Below are 20,950 nucleotides of genomic sequence, written 5' to 3' on the forward strand. Positions count from 1 at the left end.
TACGCTAAGAAAAAAAGAAAAAAAAATGCTTCCAGTTAGGTATACCAGTCACTAATAGGCATGGAATATAATAAATGGTTATCTCACCACTCTGCTAACATCAATTGGGTGTACTTCTTTCCCATTGCACTGCAAATCCAGCAGGCAAATAAACACTCACTGTGTCTTCATATGAAAGCTTTCATCATGAACTGTCAACAAGACATTATAGGGGTCATAGTTCTGCCACCAGAAGAGCCATAGGTTGGTTAACACAGCCCATATTAGCCTGCCCTCCTAGTAATCTCACCTCTCCAGGCTCCCGCTGTGCTCCGGTGCTCTGATCTCTCCTGGTCAAGTCTGGAAGTTGTGTAATGGGAACAGAGCTAATCGCTGCTCTGCCAGCATTACACAGAAGTGTCGAGTGGCAGGACAGGGAGCACAGGGCTGCTTCTTCCCTCCTCCCACTCAGCTATTTAATTGTATCAGTGATGTGCTGATGCAGTTGAATATGCTGTGGCCCAGGGTGCTGGATACTGGTGTTGCACCAGCTGGTGTGCTCTGGTGTTTTGGGGGCAACTTGTAATAGTGGCCTAGAGTGGTAATACCCACCCCCGGACACACAGGCACCGGACATTGGTAGAACTAGTGTGAGTTGGAGTTGTAGGTGCAGGTTGTAGGTTGTAAGTGATGACAGAGTCCTGACTTTAACACTGCTTCAACTTTACTGGAAACAGCTTAAGGGCAATACAAAAAATATAAGAACAATACTGCTAAAAAGTGCTTGTTTAAAAAATATCACAATACTCTTTAGACACACTTTTGTAGTAGAAGTTAGTGGTAGAAAGAACTTGTTTGCAGAAGTAGTGTAGGGGCTGGATAGGAACCCCTGTCTGTTTAGGATCTTGAGGAACTCCTCGTACTCACTTTTAGATGTACTCTGGATATCTGACTGCCTTCTGCCTACACAGTCTTGGTGACCACCCTGTATGGTAGTACCAGGCCTTTGTAAAGTACTTCAGCTCAGCTCACTTTTGTTTTACTGTGGATCAGTCCCCACTATGGATGGCCCCACTGCTAAGGTCTAGCAGTGCATAACTGCTGTTAGTCTCTTACTAAGAACAGGTTTTGCCTCTTACCTGTCTGGAACTAGACTACACTAACCCCTAACTTATATAGGGTCATGTAAGAGAAAGTGTACATGAGAGAGTGTAGTAGTACAGTATATAGAGTGTAAAACACAGACAGATATAGTTAGGCAACACAAAACAACATAGCTGAACCTTTACACGTAAACAGCTGTCTACAGGGGAAGTGAGGCACCTAGTGGCTGAAATGGAAATCACAGCTCACAGTACTTGACACCTGGGAGAATTAATTTACCTGGGTGGTATAAGAACTTAGGGAAGCACCTGTGGTGAGACACTACAAATAGATGGAGAGAGCTGCTCACTGCAGTTCCCCCTAACTGGCTTTCATTTTCACAGCTTATTCAGGGGAAGTGCTCTGGAGTGTAGCATATCACCGAGGGGCCCACCAGAAGATCAAAGGATCTGAGTAAAACTACAGTGTGTGTCATTTGACATAGTGCCCACATTATAATTCACCTCTGCAAAACCCTTACAATCTGAAAAAGTCATCAACCAAGACTTTTGACTAGGGATGGTCCGAACCGAGTTCGGTTCGGGTTCGTCGAACCCGAACTCTCGGTAATGAGTCCCACTGTCTGCCCGCTCCGTGGAGTGGGTGGATACAGCGGAAGGACCGCCTGGAAAACTGGGATACAGCCATAGCCATAGGCTTTATCCCAGTTTTCCTGGCGGTCCTCCCGCTGTATACACCCGCTCCACTGAGCGGGCAGACAGCGGGAATCTGATGCCTAGCGTTCGGCAGTTTCGGACCATCCCTACTTTTCACCATACCATGTAACCAAGTCGAATGGTATTCAATCTCAATCTCCATGGTGTATGGAGACACCATGAAGGTAGAGAATTCCATGTGACTTGGCTTTAATACATGTTGTGAGAGACACGAAGTACAGTAGTTGAAGTCTTAGTACCATTTAACTTGGCTTTAGTGAACATGGTGAAAGATGACGCTGATGCTTTCTCAGATTGTGGAAGTTTCGTGAGTAGCGTCCCTCCATCTGTTCACCTTTTTTGGTGAGTAAAGGTTACCTGTTTCCTGAGATTCTCAAATTTTGGGCTTAGAGATGCTGTATGACTGATGTTTAGAGATGAGCGACCTGGTTTGGCCGGTATGGGATCCGGTTCGGATTTTTCCAAAAGTCCGAGTACAGTTGGATTCGGATTTTTGGAAGTCCGCTCCGAATTTTAGAAAGTAGGAAGTGTTCTGGGCAAAAAAAAAAGCGCTTTCCCATGATGCCCGGAACATATCCAATCAGCAGGGATGCTGCACTAGCCCACCCACTGTGTGATGTCGGTATTGCTTTAAGAGCAGCGGTCACATGACCGCACGACGCAGTCTGCACAGAGAGAGGAAGGAGACTGTTAGCAGTGCACAGAGCTCGTCAGTGACAAAACGCTACTGCTGCTGCTGCCCGCTGCTGTACTGAGAAAATATTGTACAAAAGCAAAGACAAAAAGATTATTAGGAAAGCGGAGGGCAAAAGATAGGTAGATAGATTAGACATAGGAGAGCAAAGGGTTCCTGAGGCACAAATATATACCTTATGCATGTGTGTAGAATAAAACTCTAAAAAAAAAAGTGCTATACAGACATGCAAGTACTATAGTTGGACCCTTGGAAGAGTGTATATGACATAGGTATTTTCCTGAGGCACAAATATATACCTTGTGCATGTGTGTAGAATAAAACTCTAAAAAAAAAGTGCTATACAGACATGCAAGTACTATAGTTGGACCCTTTTTCCTGCATAGACCCTGTAATGGTGAATATTGAAGTCTAAAAAAAAAAATATTGACTTTGAGATATTGAAAAGATAATGATGTTACTGACATGTAGAGCCCTAAATTCAACCAAATACACTACCCCCATATCATATAGATGCTTTAAACTATGAAATCTGAAATTTGATTGAACCAAACTTTAAAAAAAATCCAGAAGTCCGGTCGCAACGAACTTTTGAAAAGTTCGCTCATCTCTACTGATGTCCTCTTTTCTTCCTTTTTTTTCTTGTGTATCATATTCTTATGTTATTATCTATTTTTTCCTATATGAATTCCCCAAAATGTTCTACTGTTTTTATACATCTGCCTTCATATCAGCAGCATCCATCCTCAGTTTCTTAGCGATTTCAGTCATAATTTGACCCTGCCAGTTTGATGCCCTATACTTTGAACATGAACAAGTGGTTACGGCCCCTCTTACCATTCTTCAATTAAGGCATATCCCACATGTAGTGCTCTTCTCTTCTCATCTCTTCCCCTACTTGGCTCCAGTGAGTAATTATAGCACTACCTTACACTCTTTTATTAGAGATGAGTGAATTTACAGTAGGTCCGAAGCAAAACGCTTCGCTCCTATCTGCATTCTGCTCATCTGGCTGCTAGGGACAGTTGTGACCCACATTGTGAATATGGGTGAGTGTTAATACTATGGAGATTTGTTGTGTTTGTATATAATTGCTGAGGTTTTTTTTTACCAATATTGAGGCTAGGTTTACATATCTCTAGCATTTTATTAGACATTCTCCAACACCTGCTAGTTGCTAAATTATTCGTTCTATGTGGGTCGTTGTAACATATGTATTTTTATTAGTAAGTGGTTATTTTTAAATATATATTTTTATGAAATTGTGATTTCTTATCATGTTGTGCAATGTATCATGGTAAATAAAATTTTGTTATTATTCAGACTCTATGCCCATAGTTGTAGTTTTGAATCTATTCTGTTGATGGGTTGTTCTAGTTGTTCTGGTTCTGGTTTGGTAGAGTGACCCCCAGGGTCGCGGTTCATTACTGTGCCCTATACACAAATACTGGGTTATTGTTTTTCTCTACCAGTGAGCCTTTTTGTGTATATGGCTGCTAGCTTTGAAGTCTTTGCTCTGTGCCGCTCCTCCCCGGTGACTGGGAAAAGATGGACCCAGTCCTGGGAAACTGGGTCCACTGCTCCTACTGTAAATTCGCTCATCTCTATCTGTTATAAAGGCTGGTCTATTAGAAGGGAGAGAAATAATCAAAATAACCCTTTACATTGCTAATCCTGCCCAGAGCAAGCCCTGGCAGCATGTAAAGAACTGTGTTACACAGAACTAAGCAAGAATACAAAATTTTAAAAAAATACTAATCTGTGTTGAAATCATTTGGTGAGTATCCAGATACATATAGGTACTTTTCTGCATTTGCATAGGCCTTTAAATCCCTTTAGGTATTTGCATATACAGTAGTTGTGAAATAGAGCAGCCATTACATTACATTTTACCTTCAAATAAATCGATCTTGTACTTTTTATAAACAACTCTAATAAGCCAGAAATTACAGGACATTTGTTTGGTTACTTTACAGTTAGTCCTTACAAAGCTGATCCATACATGTGATTAAACAACTGCTGAGATTTTTCTGGCATTGATTTATGATTTATTCTTTTCATATAATTTATTTGTGCTTAAATCTTTATTAAACTGCTGTTGGAAATCGTACTGAAGTTTTGTATTTACAAAAATATGTTTCTTTTGTATCCTATTATTGTATTCTTTCGGTAAACAGAAGCAATTTTCTCTTATTCAGCACTACAAATTGTGGTTTATCTTATGTCAACAGCAAAGATAAGGGAAAGAATAAAATATAAATGTGCTGGAGTCAGCAGTGCAGCTATTATTCTCTTATTATTGTGCTTCATTGGGAAATACAATAACATTTCCTGCTTGAACGTCTTGTCATGTGTACAAGTTTGGAGTAAATAATGTCAAAGGAAAACTCTGATCTTTAACATCAATTTACAACATTTTACAGTTAAAGGGTTCATCCAGGATTAACATGGCTACTTTCTTTCAAAAACATTGCCACGCTTGTCCTCAGTTTGTGTGTGGTATTGCAGCTTACCAAGTGAAAACCTGTTTTAAGAAGAAAGCAGATATGTTTTCTTTTGCCTAGATAACCCCCTCTAAGGTTTACAAGAATTGACCTTATAAATATGGTGAAATGTGTCAAGCCAAACCAGTCAATGTTCTAAGACTCCTACACAGAGTGAAACCCTGATTGAAGGAACACTACTTTGCCTAAGTGATGTGAGATATATTTTGTACAGAAGAAGTCAATTAAAACATCGAGTTAAACCTTTAAAAGTGATCAAGTTAACACAGGCTACATCTGTATATCCTTTCTCTCCAGAACTCCCAGTGGAGCAGGAATGGCCATTAAGTCTCCGCAAATCTTTATCACGGACTCTCTTTATGGAGAACTACTATACCTTTGATCCACATTGATAGGCCTTTCACTAGGGAGATACTTGGCACGTTTCCTGATGTACAATCTAAATGGAGGAAAAAATGTAGTTAGAACCCAGCCATACTGATTGCGTTTGTTTCCATAGTCTGTTTGTGTACAAAAAGAAAAAAGGGGGGAAGTGGTATTAGCTGCAGTGAGGTTACTATTTACCTACTGGGGGCCTACCTACTAAATGGACACACTGAGGAGCCTAGCTACTGTATGGATACACAGAGGGACCTTACGCCATATGCGGCACAGAGGGTCTTCTATGATAAATGACACAAAGGAAAATAACTGCTAAATGAGGTCAAAGAGGGGGCCTAACTACTGTATGGGTGCGCAGAGGGGGGCTTTATTACTATAAAGGTGCACAGAGGGGCCTAACTACTAGTACTACAGAGGGGCACAGAGTACTATTTGGAGTCACATTTTGGGCATAACTGCTGATATAGGGACAGAGAAGGAGCACTGTTACTGTGTGATGCAATACAAATAAGGAGTTTAGAGATAGAGATAAGGATGATGCTGGAGCAAGGAGCCTAAAATGTTTTCCTAGTAGATTCCGTGAAGACTAGTCATGATCAGAGAAGTCTACATGATGGCTAAGCCAAATGGAGAAAAAAAAGAAAAAATCCAAACAATTTTGATTATAAAAAAAACATCAATTCATGTGGAGAAGACACCCCCCGTGAGTTAATAGATGTATTTGCAAAAAAGTCTAGGTGGTATATCACCCATTTTTTTTCCTAAGAAGCAAAATATAGGAGGAAATAATAATATTTTATGCCACAGGCATCACTCCAGAGTCTGTGTTATCAGTGCTCTGTAGTGGTATGGCATGGTGGAGGAACCACCTGCTCACTGGATGTACTATTATGAAAAGTGTGAGGTTATTAATCTGGTAATGATCCAAGTGGTAGACTCTGCAACTACTTTTTACATATAAATGTGAATACATTTACCTTTAGTTTATCTCAATCCTGACTAATCTCTTCTGTTAACAAATTTTATTATCATATCTATGTAACAAGTAAACAAGTAAATGTAACAAGTAACAAGTAAAAGTAAAGTAGTACTTCAATAATGGAAGAAGTAAAACAACGAGGGCAGCAGTTGGGAATTGATGGATTCAACTTTGCAAATTTTCGGAAAAGGACCTCAGCACTAAAATCCCAAACAAACATGATTGATTTATTAATCCATAACAAAGTGCATCAAATTGTGGCAGCAGATTTTCATGCCCTTTGCTATGGATTAATGAATCAATCACATTTGTTTGGAATTGAAGTACTGAGGTACTTTTCTGAAAACATACTGTAGATATGTATCGCTAAGACATTAACTGCAAAAAAACAATAGTAAAGTATGCCTCCAAATCTTATCCTTTTGCTATTTCAGATGGTGTTCATACTCTAACGTGTGCACTGATGCTGCTAAACACTGACTTACATGGACATGTAAGTAAGCATTTTCTCTGAATACAAAATAATGATGTTTTTGTTAATTGTGATTTCTAAAAATATACAATCAGGGTACAAACACACACACCGTATACGCAGCAGATACGCAGCAAAAACGCAGCAGATCTGCAGCAGATTTGTTGGTACAGATTTGATGCTGGGTTATTTAGATCTAATCTGCTGCGTATCTGTTGCGTATCGCAGCAGTAAATACGCTGCGTATACGGTGTGTGTGTTTATACCCTCAGAAATCATTTTGTACAATGTCATCACTGCTTCAAGCTAAAAAGCAACCTTTAATCAGATTCCCCTCCTCCAGGCTGTGCCATCCTGCTCTGTGTTGTCTATCCATAAGATGGCCTACATGGAGAAGCATGTGACCATGCCCGCCCCCAGTGTCCTCCATAGGCATATACAGGCTCAGTGGTGTACACTGGGGGATGGGGCATGGTCACATGCTTCTCCATGTTGGCCATCTTATGGACAGACTTAACACAGAGCGAACAGCCCAGCCTGGAGGAGGGGAGCCTGATTTTAGCTCTATGAAGTGCACAGGGAGCTTCTTTCAGTGAGTAAATCTAAAAATACTGTATGCTGCAGAATTTTACTGTAAAGTGTCCGACCACTTTAGGTGGACTTGTCGGCAGGCTAGATAGAGCTAGTACTCATGATTCAGAGCATACCTTTTGAAACTCCATAATCCTTTTAAGCCTTTTTGTTAAATGAGGCTCAAAAGCCTAGAGGGAGTTCCGAAGCAAGGCAAAAGCCCAAGCAAGTTCAGCCCAGATCCTACTATTCACTGCCTCTGTACCTGCTTTCATCTGCCTGCCCCATTTAACTGACACCTACTAGATAAAGAGAAAATAAGCTGTACTTACCTGGTCTCCATGCTCCATTGCCATGCCTGCCATGTTTGGAAAAGACCAATTGGCCACACAAGTCCTATATCTTGCCACTGGTAAGGACTATGAAGATAAAAAAAAATGTCTGGAATCCTAGTGACAAACCTTATCTAACACTGGGCTTATTTATACCCTTTAAAGAAAATTATACTAGAAATTGGTTAAGGCCAGCATGCTTGGACCCCCAGTTTTATGAAAAGGTTCAGCGCTCTCTAGAGTGGCAGAGATTTGCTCAGTTTTTACTGAAACACTATCTTTAGAAAATATAAAAGAGAATGTAGCATCAGTACATTTGCCTTAAGTTTTGCACATGGACAGAAGGGCACCGGCGCAGGGGAGCCGGTGCTGTGGTCCTTATTTTGAACCATGGCCCAGTTTCCCCGCTCAGCGCTTTTCTATTCCTGGGCACTGGCCAGGGGTGAAGCACTGGAGGTGGGCTGGCCGCCCCTCTATGACGCGGTTTCAATCATTCTAATGGAGCCACGTCATAGAGGGGCGGGGGTTTCCTCCCACAGGGGACGGGTTGGCCCGCCTCCAGTGTTTCACACCCTGGCTGGTGCTCGAGAATATAACGGTGCCATACGTGGGAAGCGGGCCATGGTTCAAATACAGCCTTGTAAATACAGAAGGAAATTCTTTTGCCTAATATGATCTATAACCTAGTTTCTTACACTCACTTGTACTATTGATTTCTGCAAAGTTGTTTGAAATGACAGATAAACTAAGATTTTAGTAAATAACTGTATATTGCATAAAAGCAAAAGGAAACAACACTGCTCATTAACATTTTATATGAGAAAGAAATGACTAGACAAGTTATCGATGTAATACTAAGCTGGTAATATGGGGTGGGGGAGAGTCAAGACTCACCCACACATCCCTTTGACCATTTTACTAAGGAAAACAACATCAACACAGTCTAGGGAATCAGAAATAGTCTGTAGGATGCAGAAAGCACACAAATGTTATTAGTAAAAATATATAGTTACTATACATACCTGCCGTTGGAGCAGCACAGTTACTCCCTGTATGTGAATTATGCACCACAATCTGGCACAATTTCTGTACCAGAGCAGTAAACACCACACATACAAGATATAGCAATAAGCCAACTAAGCATGGAGCAATTGCCGACTTACTTACGTATGTACAGTGCCACAGACTACCCGTCTATTAACCGTAAATGTACTATGTGCACAGCACTTACCTGCTGTTCATTAGGTGAAGAATGAAACTCCTGTCAGATGTTGAGAGGAGTTCATGCTCCACGTAGAAGGTTTCTCTTTCTGTGCTGTTTACGCAGCACAATTAAGAGGAGGTAGTGAGTGCCGAACTGTCAGGTCAGCGCTCGCTTCCTCCTTGTTCCCGGCTCGGTGTCTATGCTAGCAGAGAGCTGCAAGAAGGGCTTACTGGACAATCTTAGGACCATTGAAGGGTCTGCTGCCGCCACACGGAGTGACAGGCAGCAGACTGTCACTGTCGTGATCATTTTAATTGAACTTGTTGAAAGACAACAATCCGCCGACCTGCTGCTTGTCGGCGGATTGTTGCCTTTTTAACATGACCTTCTACACCAAATGATTATCGGCCAGAACAGCTGGTAATCGGCCAAATGCGGTCAATAATCACTTGGTGTAATAGGGACCTTACTTACCATTGTTCTACGATGATCACATACACTATTGTGCTATCATATTTGTTAGTAGGGAGCAACATAGCTCAGGTTATTGTGTTGGACCACAATGTTAAACTATAATACTTTTTTAACCTGATTGCTCTAGTAGTTACTAGTTTACTATATATCACTGTGGGCTTCTGTAAGTTGCTGAGGATCCACAGTAATTACTGATGAAGTACAGATCATGTAGGGATTAACTACAAGACTAAGGGGACATTCACATATTCCATGCACAGTCTGTAAATACGGATGATGTGCTACAGAACGGAATTTAGAACTCATTCATTATGACACCGGGAACTTCGAATCAGTTTAAATATTCTCTCTGCAGTACTGATACAGGTTGTGTCAGAACAGTAGCACAAAGCTATTACTCTTACTATTACTAAGGGTGGGGGGTTGACAATATCACAAAGTTACAGGTTGACAATGATCCCAGGTTTTTCTCATCAGTGCTATTGTAATTTGGATGTTAATTGACAATGAGATACCATCACATGGAATAACAGGACTTTTTTGTTTTTAAGGTCAATATTTTTTTCTAATTTTTGCAAAATACCTCTCACATGTAAACATTCATATACTTATTTTTAGAACATTGGTAAAAGGATGTCTTGCTCTGAATTCATTGGAAATCTGGAAGGATTAAATGGAGGGAAAGACTTTCCAAGGGAACTTCTCAAGGTAAAGATATTTTTATTGGAAGTTTAACTACATATAACTGTGTAAAATGAATCAGCTTTAAAATTGGTGTTAATTTAAAAATAATATTTTTTTTTTAAAATAATTTCTATATTTACATCTATAGTTACAAATAAACACACTCTACATAGTCTGACCCTGAAGGCATGTTCTCTTCCATCTGTCGTCTACATTTGTCATATCTACCAACTGTAAATTAGCAGAAAGTGAGCAACAAAGAAAATATATACTGCAGGGTCACTTACACAAATGGTCCTCATCCACTGGGTTGGAAACCACATGTGGCTTGTGACTACCTATTGTAGGCTTGCCAAAGTAGCTGTGAGTTGTGACCACATGCAATTTAGCAATGCACATTAAAGGGGTACTCCAGCAAAAAAAAAAAATCTTTCAGATCAACTGGTGTCAAAAAGTTATATAGATTTTTTAATTTCTTCTGTTTAAACATCTCCAGTCTTCCAGTACCTACCAGCTGCCTTATGTCTTGCAGTTAGTGGTGTATTCTTTCCAATCTGACACAATTCTTTGCTGCCATCTCTGTTCGAGGCAATAGTAAATCACCATAGAAAACCCTTCCTTTTCTGGACAGTTCCTGTCTCGGACAGAGGTGTCAGCAGGAAGCACTGTGTCAGACTTAAAAGAATACACCACTTCCTACAGGACATACAACAGCTGATAAGTATGAGAAGACTTGAGATTTTTAAATAGAAGTAACCTACAAATCTCTATAACTTTCTGAAACCAGTTGATTTGGAGAAAAACAAAATCTGTGGAGTACCCCTTTAATAATATCACAGACGTATCCCATCCCTAGAACTGTGCTAAGTTGGGTGGTGTAATACCGGTGTGTAAAATTTAACTGAAAACATACCTGTAAATTGAACTCTTTTTATTTATTTATTTTTATTTCACCATGTTTTACTTAAGTGGGCACTATCATAAAAAAACAAGAGACATGTCTAAAGCTTTTATCAGCCAGGGTCAGAGTGGTAAGACTGCAACTGATCAGGAAGACGAGCCAAGAGAAGTCTGCACACTCCCAGCCACGTGACCTAGACGGACTCACTGTGCAAGTCTATGGGGCATCTAGGTCACAGACACAGGGCGGGAAGAGGAGCGTGCTGCAGCGCGGTCATCTCCCAGCTTGATCTGCTGATTAGTCATGGTCTGAACACTAAGAACCTGACCAATAAAATTTTTTGACTCTCTCTTTGTCTCTCTAACACGTAAAGAAGGGAGACTAACAGCATCTTTAGTGTAATCCAAAGTGGGTATTTATTGCATCATCAGGTACAGCAAAAGATGTGATGGTTCAACCCTAAGGGTCTTTATTAGAGATGAGCAAACCGGGTTCAGGTTAGAGTCCATCTGAACCCGATTGTTCGGCATTTGATTAGCGGGGGCTGCTGAACTTGGATAAAGCTCTAAGGTGGTCTGGAAAACAGCCAATGACTATATCCATGTTTTCCGCATAGCATTAGGGCTTTATCCAACTTCAACAGCCACCTCTAAGCATGCTCGAGGTTCGCTCATCTCTAGTCTTCATCAGTTTCGCTTGACAAAGACCCTTAGGGTCAAAGCATCACATTTTTGTGGTACATGATGATGCAATAAATACCTTATTTGATTTGCATTATGAATGCTGTTGTTCCCTTCTCCTTACAAGTCTGCATCCCCCCTCTGCATTTTGGCCTTAAGATTGGACCTGGCTCCCTGGTGCTGTTGGACCTTCTCTTCATTTGTTATGTCTCTCTGACATGTCAAAAGTTTTTTTTAACGATAGGTACCCACTCTGTAAAGCGACTCTGTACCCACAATCTGCCCCCCCCCAACCACTTGTACCATCGGATAGCTGCTTTTAATCCAAGATCTGTCCCGGGGTCTGTTCAGCAGGTGATGCAGTTATTGCCCTAAAAAACAACTTTTAACCCCTTAAGCGTGTCTGCAGGGGTCCCGATTGCATTCCCTGACTGCTGGAGGTGTTCTCCTTACCTCCGTGCAGTCCTCTGTTCGGTCTTCTGATTCAGCCCGCCACAGGCTGAATCAGAAGATCACAGATAACACTGATCCCTGCAATGCTATGGCACAGCAGGGATCAGTGTATACAATCCAATGTATGTAAGTGATAGTTCCCTAAGGGAACTATAAAAGTGAAAATAATTAAATAAAAAATGTTTTACAAAATGCCCCAAAGCCCCTCCCTCAATAAAAGTGAAAATCACCACCCTTCCAATATCATACATTAAACACATAAAAAGTAATAAAGTAAATTAACATATAATAAACCTTAGCATGCGTAATTGCACAATATATTAAAATAAAATAATACTATTCCCGCACGGTGAACGGCGTGAACAAAAAGCGGTAAAAAAAACGCAGAGATTGCTTTTTTTAAATGACATTTTATGTATAAAAAATTAATAAAAAGCCATTAATACGTTTGATCTACAAAAAAATTTTATTAATAAAAACTAGAGATCATGACGCAAAAAATGACACCCCATACGACCCCGTGAAAAAACAAAAGCACTATAGGGGTTACAATAGGACCATTTTAAATATGCCTATTTGCAAAAAAAATGTTTTACTGCTAATAAAAATGGTAAAATGATAGAAAACCTAGTAACCATGCATATCGCTGTGTTCAGACTGACCTATAGAATAAAGGAAAAAGCCAGTTTTACCGTTAGGTGCATTACGTAAACATGGAAAATTTGCAGAATCGCATTCTTTGACCCAAATTCACCCCATAAATAACATTTTAGGGGTTCCGTCATTTATTTTATGGCTGATTGAAAGACGCCATTGCAAAGTACACCTACTCCTGAAAAAAACAAGCACCCACATGGCCCTGTAGGTGGAAAAATGAAAGAGTTATAGGTCTTAGAAGGCGAGGAGGAAAAAACGCAAAAGTGGCAATTGGCCCTATCCTTAAGGCCATTTCAGGCCCGGTCCTTAAGGGGTTAAACTTGCATCTCTGTGTCAAATTGGTTTGGCCTAGAGTTTCTGTGTCCTAGGCCTGCAAAGCCTCTCTGTCCCTCCTCCCCGCCCTCTTCACTGTTAGGAATGCCCTTGGGCAGGATTTCTCCTATTCATCACTTGCCTAGATAGTACATATGTGTTGGATTGTAAGGCCCATGCACACTGTTCGGACAAGTGAAGAATAGGAAAAATCCTGTGTGGGGCATTCCTAATGGTAAAGAGGGCAGGGAGGAGGAACATAGAGGTGTTGCAGGCCTAGGGCACAGACACTTAAGGCCTCACCAATTTGACACAGGACTGCAAGTTTAAAATGTGTTTTTTAGGACAATAACTGCATCACCTGCCGAATGGACCCCAGGACAGATCTTGGATTAAAAGCAGCTATCCGATGGTACAAGTGGTTTGGGGGGGGGGGGGGCAGATTGTGGGTACAGATTCGCTAGGACACTAGGACAATTTAATTAAGATCCATTGCAAAATATTGTGAATCCTAGGATAATGAAAATGAAGAACAGCACTTCTAAGGGGGAGACATACCAACCCTCCACAAGTATTTGCTTGGTTCAGTGTAGGAATGCTGCTTACACTATGATGTTATGCTAGAGGCATATTCAGTCATTCAAACCAAATTCCATGCTTGGCTACAAGAGCAGCAGTGAAGAGGAAGAGGGGAAGATCCAATGAAGCTTAAAGAAAGATGAGGTATGTATGAAAGCATTTATTATTTTCTTCTCTTAGGTGCATCTTTTAAGAAAATAATAAAATGTTTTATTCTTGCTTCATCATTCTTTGATTTTCAATTGGTCTGCAGCTACAATGACTCCCCCCACCATCTACATTGTTTCTCTTGCAAAAAAATAAAATAAAATACTGGTTGCATAGCCTTTAAAAAGTATGTGAATCAACAGATAACAATAAGTTATTCTGTATTCCTACTGTTGAATTGTAATGTATTTTTATTTATATATGTATTTATTGATCCAGACTTTTAGGGTACAGCTAGTTATGGTAAAACCATTGGTTACTATCTTGCAACCTCACAGTAGACAACAGTAACAGCAAACATAATTGCATGAACCTAATAAACCATGCTAATACAGCTCTTATCACACTTTGCAAACATATATGTACTGGCTTCAGGAACCACACCCATGCCTAGGTAATCAAAGTACTTTTGCACGGCTTTGCTGACAGGGACTCGGGTAATACATATATGTTCACAAAGTGTATTAGGAGCTGTATTAGCATGGTTTATTAGGATTATAGTGAGTTTTATGCTGATTTGTTCCCTTTAAATACTTTTTGTGTTAAATATGGCAAAAGTAAAGGATTAAACCATTGAAGCCCCTTTATTAGGCAAGTTTACAAATAAATGACCGAGATTAAGCACAGTATTACTACATCATTAAGATGGATAAGCCAAAGCAATAAATCTGATGGAAAGGCAATCATGGTGGTGACTTACGACTTCTGGAGCCAGGCTGTTACAGGGTTGTAAATACATCCATGTAATGGTCTACAAATCCATGTGTTATATTGCATCTTAGTGTCAATGGCTAGAACGTTCCTATCAGCTTAATTTTCCAGATTTTCCTTCCCCTGTCACGGTTCAAACTCCTTTTTAGTATTAAGACTTTTAAATGTTTCAAACTGTATCCTGTCCAGTAATTTTTTTAATCTACAGGTTTGATCTTATTGTGCATCAGTGTAGCTTTATCCTTGACTGCAGTTTCTGCTTAATATATAGATTCCTTAAGGTTATCTTGTACACAGTAATATATACACCAGATTGAGTGTTGTACATAACAAAGTTTCAGTCATTCCATTGTGTGTTGGGTGTGTGGACTGTATTTCTTTGAAGATGTGGGTATAGGCCCTGCATATTTTATGTTAAGCCCTTATTACATGGGGCGATCTCAGGGAGTAGGGGCTCTATTACACGTGACGATTATCGTGTGAAAAATCGTTATATCGTTCGAATTTAAACATTAATCGTTCTGTGTAATTGCAGGCAACAATTGAAAAATCGTTCATATGTCGTTGATCGTGGATTTAAACCTAAAATTATTGTTAATCATTCGCTAATCGTTCGCTATAATTCCACGTTCGTTCGCTCAAATTCCGCATTTTTTCACTAATTGTTCAGTGTAATAGCACATTGTCCATTGTTTTCCTGAGATCAGAAGGAATAACGCAATAAGGATCGCAATAATGATCGTATCTAACGATTATCGTTCTGTGTAATATGGTGAACGATTTTAGGTTAACGATAAACAATCTCGTTTGCGATCGTTTATCGTTAGTCGTTAAACGTTAAAAATCGGTTAAGTGCGGAAGGGCCATGGGGAGCTGTGGGGAGATAGATAGCAGCAGTCTGCTGCTGCCGCTATTACACAGGGTGACGACAGCAGATCGTTGCTCTCCACCTTGTTTGCCTTTCAACATGTTGGAAGACAATTATCAGCCAACATCGTTCATGTCGGCTGATCATTGCCTTTTATTACACAAAGCGATTATCAGCCAAATACAGCCAATAATTGCTTCGTGTAATAGGGCCTTTACAAAAAAAAACGTCAGTTTCTGATGATGGTCACTTCCTAACAACTTCCTAACATGAGCCTACATGATTCCTAACATCAACACATGTAGAAGACAAGCCTGGCACCATTAAGATTCTGCATAAATTGTGGATTTGTAAACTCCTAGACACCTAAATCTGATATTCTGGTGGTGGTGTATATGGGGTAGATTATAATATGGACATCGATAGACACCCAGTTGTAGTATCTTCTTAGAACTTTATTTCCACAGTGATCAAGTCAAATAAAACAGGTCTTAGAGAGGACACTGTTAGCACTACGGCATCCTCTCTAAGACCTGTTTTATGTCAATTGATCACTGTGGAAATAAAGTTCTAAGAAGATACTACAATGGGGTCAGTGCCATCTTTTTCTACTATCGACGTCTATGATTCCTAACATGTTTGTAAATCTTTAGCTAATACTCCAGAAAAGCAGCTCTAAAATCTTGGCTGTTAGGTGTCTCACTTCCTTGAAATCTGAAGTCCACTGCCTGTTAGGGTAAATTTGATGATGATGAAGATCTGTATTATGAAGATAATCCAATTCCTAAAAGGTAAATCAAGACCTCCCTCTCATCTGTCACCACTCATTGTGTACATACCAGTCTACCTGTGCATGTCCACAGTGCTGCAGTGTCATCTCCCCCTCTCTTTGACTTCTCAGCAGAAGGTCAGTGCTTAGCAATGCCTCTTTTTTCTGTTCTGCTACCATTTTTTTCATTTCTGCTTGGATAGCACCTTACAAGACCAGTGCATCAGTAACTTCACCCCCCGCCCCCCCCCCCACATGCCATCTTTAGTACTGTACTGTGTAAATTATCCCCCAGTACAGTGTCAGCCTGTTCAGCCCTGGGCACTTTCACAAGCACTATGTCATGGCACAGTAGGAAGGAGCACGGGCTGTGCTCTGACTGTCCAGAGAAATAAGGGAAAGAAAGTAACTGAGCATACTACTGGAAAACAGCAGAACTCTGGTACTGCCCTCTGAAATGGAGAGAATAAGAAATAGTTGTGAACCATGAAGGAGAGACTCAGGGGTTTAATAACAGCAATGTGAATGCTAAAATTGCATTGAAACCACTTTGAAGGGTTAAAGGGGTTTTCTGGAGAGCATAAAAGGTCCTACATCTTCTTCTATCTGGTAGAGGAAGGAAGTGGACCACCAGAGAGAAAAAGAGGTAGGACCTTTTTTGCTCTCCAGATAACCCCTTAAGTCCAACAAAATCCCGATCTTGAAATAACAGGTTTGCTTCGCAGCTGTGTGTATGAGAAAAGTTGTAACTCTTGGAGTATTACTTTCAACCCATTGTTTTTATGAAATATAGGTATAAAATCAGCAGCATTGTTCCCCAAGATGCTTCTATCAGGGTTGTTTGAGGCCACTAGGGGCACCCTGCTGCTTTCCTTTATGAGTTTGTTATCCAAAGTCTGCGCTTTGAAATTCTTGTGGCTTTGTGAATGGTATCTTTCTCAGTGGTAGTAGGAATTCTTTCAATTCAATTCTCTGAACCCCTTCAAATGTTTTGCAGAGCTTTACTGGACTTCTATAAGTGTCTCGGATGAAAGATGTTCCATATTAGATTTGCTGGACAACCTGTTGGTTTATACAGCAGTAGGCTGATGTTTATATGCTAATGTTGATCTACAAGGATGTGCCAAGGAAATGTATTTGTAATTTTGAATATATAAAAGTTACTCTTATAGTTGTATAGAAATTGTTGAAAAGTTCATCTTAAGAGTCTATGTAGCTTATTAAAGGGGCTATCTGCTATACTAACATTTGTTTATATTCCTGTTCCAATGGTTTCTGGTCCTCCGCTCATCCCCACTTGTTGCTACTTCAGAAACAAGTCTTCTCATTGGGACCTGCTCCCTAAGCCAACTACAAGCCACAGCGGTGTCCTGCCTGTCAGTCATTGGCTAAGTGGACAGGTCCTGCTGAGATACCTTGTCATGGAAGTAGCAACATGCATTAGGGGACTGGAAGGTGGTGAAATGGGAGCTGCAGGGGCCCAGGGTAAGTGAGTATCATTTATTTTTTACTTTTAACATGTCCCTAGCAAAAGATAAAAAAAAATTAGAATGTCAGAATACTTTTTTAATAGAAAATAATTAGAGTTTAACTGTTATTTGTAGTATCTTTTAACATGTCATAAGACATGTCAAAAATTACTGATCGCACCAGGTCTCTTGAGGCCAGCTGCGTTCCCTATATACAGCCAGGGGAGTGTGGGGCAGCATGCATCTATCTCCAGCTGTCAAACAAATACAACACTTCCTCTTCATTACAGTCTATGGAGCAATAGAGTTAGATGTTTGGCCAGCTGGGGAGTGGGGCACTCTACCATACACTCCCCCAGCTCTATCTCAGGATTGCAGCAGGTCTCAGGAGTCTAATGACGTGTAAAAGGTTTCTCCAAATAACAGTAACACTTTAATTTAATAGAAGTATGGTAGAGGTTTATTCTATCAGTTAATTAAAAAAAAACTTCTCTAGTTTGGCCATTTTGAGGTGACCATATTATAGTGAAATTTTGCTGTATGGGAATCTTTGTGGCCAGAATGGCTGTGGGGTTTATACTTCTGTTTACAAATATCCACTTATGTATATATGTTTAGAAAATAGTTTTTGCCGAATATTTATGTCCTCATGAAAAAAACATGAATGATGTTCTCAAAATTTGGAATTTTTCATTTTAAAAGCAATAGTTATTTGGAAAGTCAAACACTGATCAGACTTTGTTGCGTTGGAGTTCCCAGCTGCTGGAACAGTGACTCATTATACAGTTCTCACCAAATTTTATCTCTGTATTTTGTGCATAATTGGCTACTTTTGCTATTGTGAAAGTCTAACTTCCAGATCAGATTAGAATTACATTTTTTTTGTGATAACTATTATTCTTGCTTGAAGACAATACTGGAAAACAAATGAGTATGCATTTGTGATTACAGGAATGTGTGTATAGTAAGTTACTAAATAACAACACTTCCCAATATAAATAAATATGTAGTTACATACATCTGTTACTAGCAGAGCAGGATGTGCAAGATACTGAGAGCTAAAGGAATTTAATGGTTACTCAGGCACTATTATTGCTATAGGGAGGGCAGAGGTAGTTGGAAGGATCACACTCAGCAAATCAGGCCTGTCTCAGTGTGTCATTGACCCTCTATGGGAGAGCACACGCTCCTCCGCTGCCATGGCTCTCCGCTCAAAGAAGTGGCATGTCACTATTTTGAGAGGGGAGGAAGCGAACACGCTCGCGCCCTCCCATTGACTCTCTGCAGAGCCGTGGTAGATCTTTTGCTTTGGTGCCCATGGTCATCGACTCAGGTTACATATACCCTTTCTTGGTTTGTAAACTGTAGGAAAAAAATTCAAAAGGCAGTTTTAAAAACATAAAAATAATAGATCATTAAATTATGAAGTATTATTTTATATACATGGAAGACCGTAGGGCTCCTGCCGCCACTTTTGAGACAGGCACATCTCGGCAGTGACCTCCTGCTCAGCCAATTACTGACTTTGGCATTGCCCTGCTTCAGTCAGTAATTAGCTGAGCACGCTGATGCTGCCAAAGCCAGTGTCGGGGGAGTATGGTGAGGTAACAATAATGGGGGACATTTATGAAGACCAGTGTACTCGAACGCTGGTCTTAAATAAAGCCCCACCCCGTTTTTGTGGTTGAATTTACTTAGAGGAGCACGCCTCTTAGTAAATTTGGACGACACCTGCCTCCATTCTTATAACACTTTTATCCTTTAGTTTATGGGGCTGTGTAAAGTGTCATTTTTTGCGCCATGATCTTTACTTTTCATTGGTACCTTGCTTGCATATATGCAATGTTTTAATAGTTTTTTATTGCAACTTTTCTGGATCCGATGCAACCAAAAATCAGCAATTTTTTCGCTTATGCAATTTACCGTGCATTATCAAGAGTGAAAGAATTTAATAGTTTGGACGATTATGCACATGGTGATAACAAATATGTTTATTTTTATTTATTTTTATTTATAAAAATTTTTTTTTTATTAATACGCCCCCCCCCCTTTCTTTTTTTAAAGATGAACAGTAATTGGAAGTCCCCCGGGGGGACTTGTAATACAACTGTACTGATCTCTCATACAGATCAGCGCAGTATACATTATACCGTACAGATCGATTAGCCCAGATCTATAGATTACCGTGCTAGCATCAGCATCAGTGCGATGCTGAGGCCCGGCCCAGCAAGAGCAAGGGACACCCCCTCCATGATCGCACCACTAGACCACAACAAATCGGCTATAGGGAGCATTTAAATGCAACTGTCAGTTATGATAGCTGAATTTAACTGTCTTAATTAGCAGGCACCGAGATCGGTACATGCCCGCTAATAACCACAGTCCCAAATTGCTCATAGCCGGGAACAGAGGGAGTAGGAGCAGGGTTGCAGACCCATATGGGTACATCATGTGTCCTTAAGGTGTTAATTAACATGCTCTTTTTTTTTTTATTATTTTTTTTTTTTTGCAGGGCTGCGCTGAACAACGGCTGTTGTCGGTGCAGTGTGTGCATGGAACAGGCGGCATTGCATTGACTTAATTAAAAAAAACAGAGGGTGTTCTTTTAAAAAAAAATAATACATTGTGTGAACATACCCTAAATAAGTAGTAGGGTGTGATAAGAAGTCCATATGGCTATACATGGAGGCAGCAGATAAATCATTGTTGAATATATTTATATGTTCAGGGGGTTGGAGGATAAATGTATGCATACGTGGGTTTATGGATAAACACTTTTCTCTCGGTGCCTGTGGGTGGGTCAGAGGGGTGGAAGTGGATTTATATTTATACTTATATTTGTTTATTTCTAAAAGCAATAATTAAAAAAGTCAGGTGCAGAACTACAATAGGAGACGGCAGTGTTTCACTAGAGGATGGGTTCTAAGCAACGGAGAGAATATATGCTGGCATCTTATCCTGTGCGTATAATTATAAGAAGTCGGTATAAAAGTAATAAATGCCATGTTCTGGTTAGAGCGTTGTATGGGAGTCTAATTGTCTGGTGATTTATATGGACTCTATATCGAGATAGTTGAGTACTCTTGCTATGGGTTTAGCACCTGCTTTTGCTGTATAACACTTTTACTAGGCATTTTATAGCATTAGGCTGTGCTCACACAACAAAAACCACACTGCAAATAACACCTCAAAATCAACACAGATTTTGGTATTTTCTTTGTTGCTCTGACACCCACTGTACCACGTCTAGG

The 20,950-nt window shown here is 40.1% G+C and overlaps 1 protein-coding gene across 8 annotated transcripts in view; it reads left to right on the forward strand.

Moving 5' to 3' along the window:
* The window catches only part of PSD (pleckstrin and Sec7 domain containing), a 269,935-nt gene that overhangs the window by 150,184 nt on the left and 98,801 nt on the right, over positions 1-20,950 (forward strand). For 6 of the 8 annotated variants that reach the window (XM_069980570.1, XM_069980574.1, XM_069980571.1 and 3 more), the window contains 2 exons: positions 6,792-6,850; positions 10,028-10,117. In XM_069980570.1, the coding sequence (XP_069836671.1) occupies positions 6,792-6,850; positions 10,028-10,117 (149 nt within the window). Of the gene's footprint in view, positions 1-6,791; positions 6,851-10,027; positions 10,118-17,227; positions 17,287-20,211; positions 20,300-20,950 lie in introns of those variants that run through there. The other 2 variants (XM_069980572.1, XM_069980573.1) reach the window with 2 other exon arrangements.

Source organism: Dendropsophus ebraccatus, chromosome 8, assembly GCF_027789765.1.
Source record: "Dendropsophus ebraccatus isolate aDenEbr1 chromosome 8, aDenEbr1.pat, whole genome shotgun sequence".
In the NCBI taxonomy this organism is placed as follows: domain Eukaryota; kingdom Metazoa; phylum Chordata; class Amphibia; order Anura; family Hylidae; genus Dendropsophus; species Dendropsophus ebraccatus.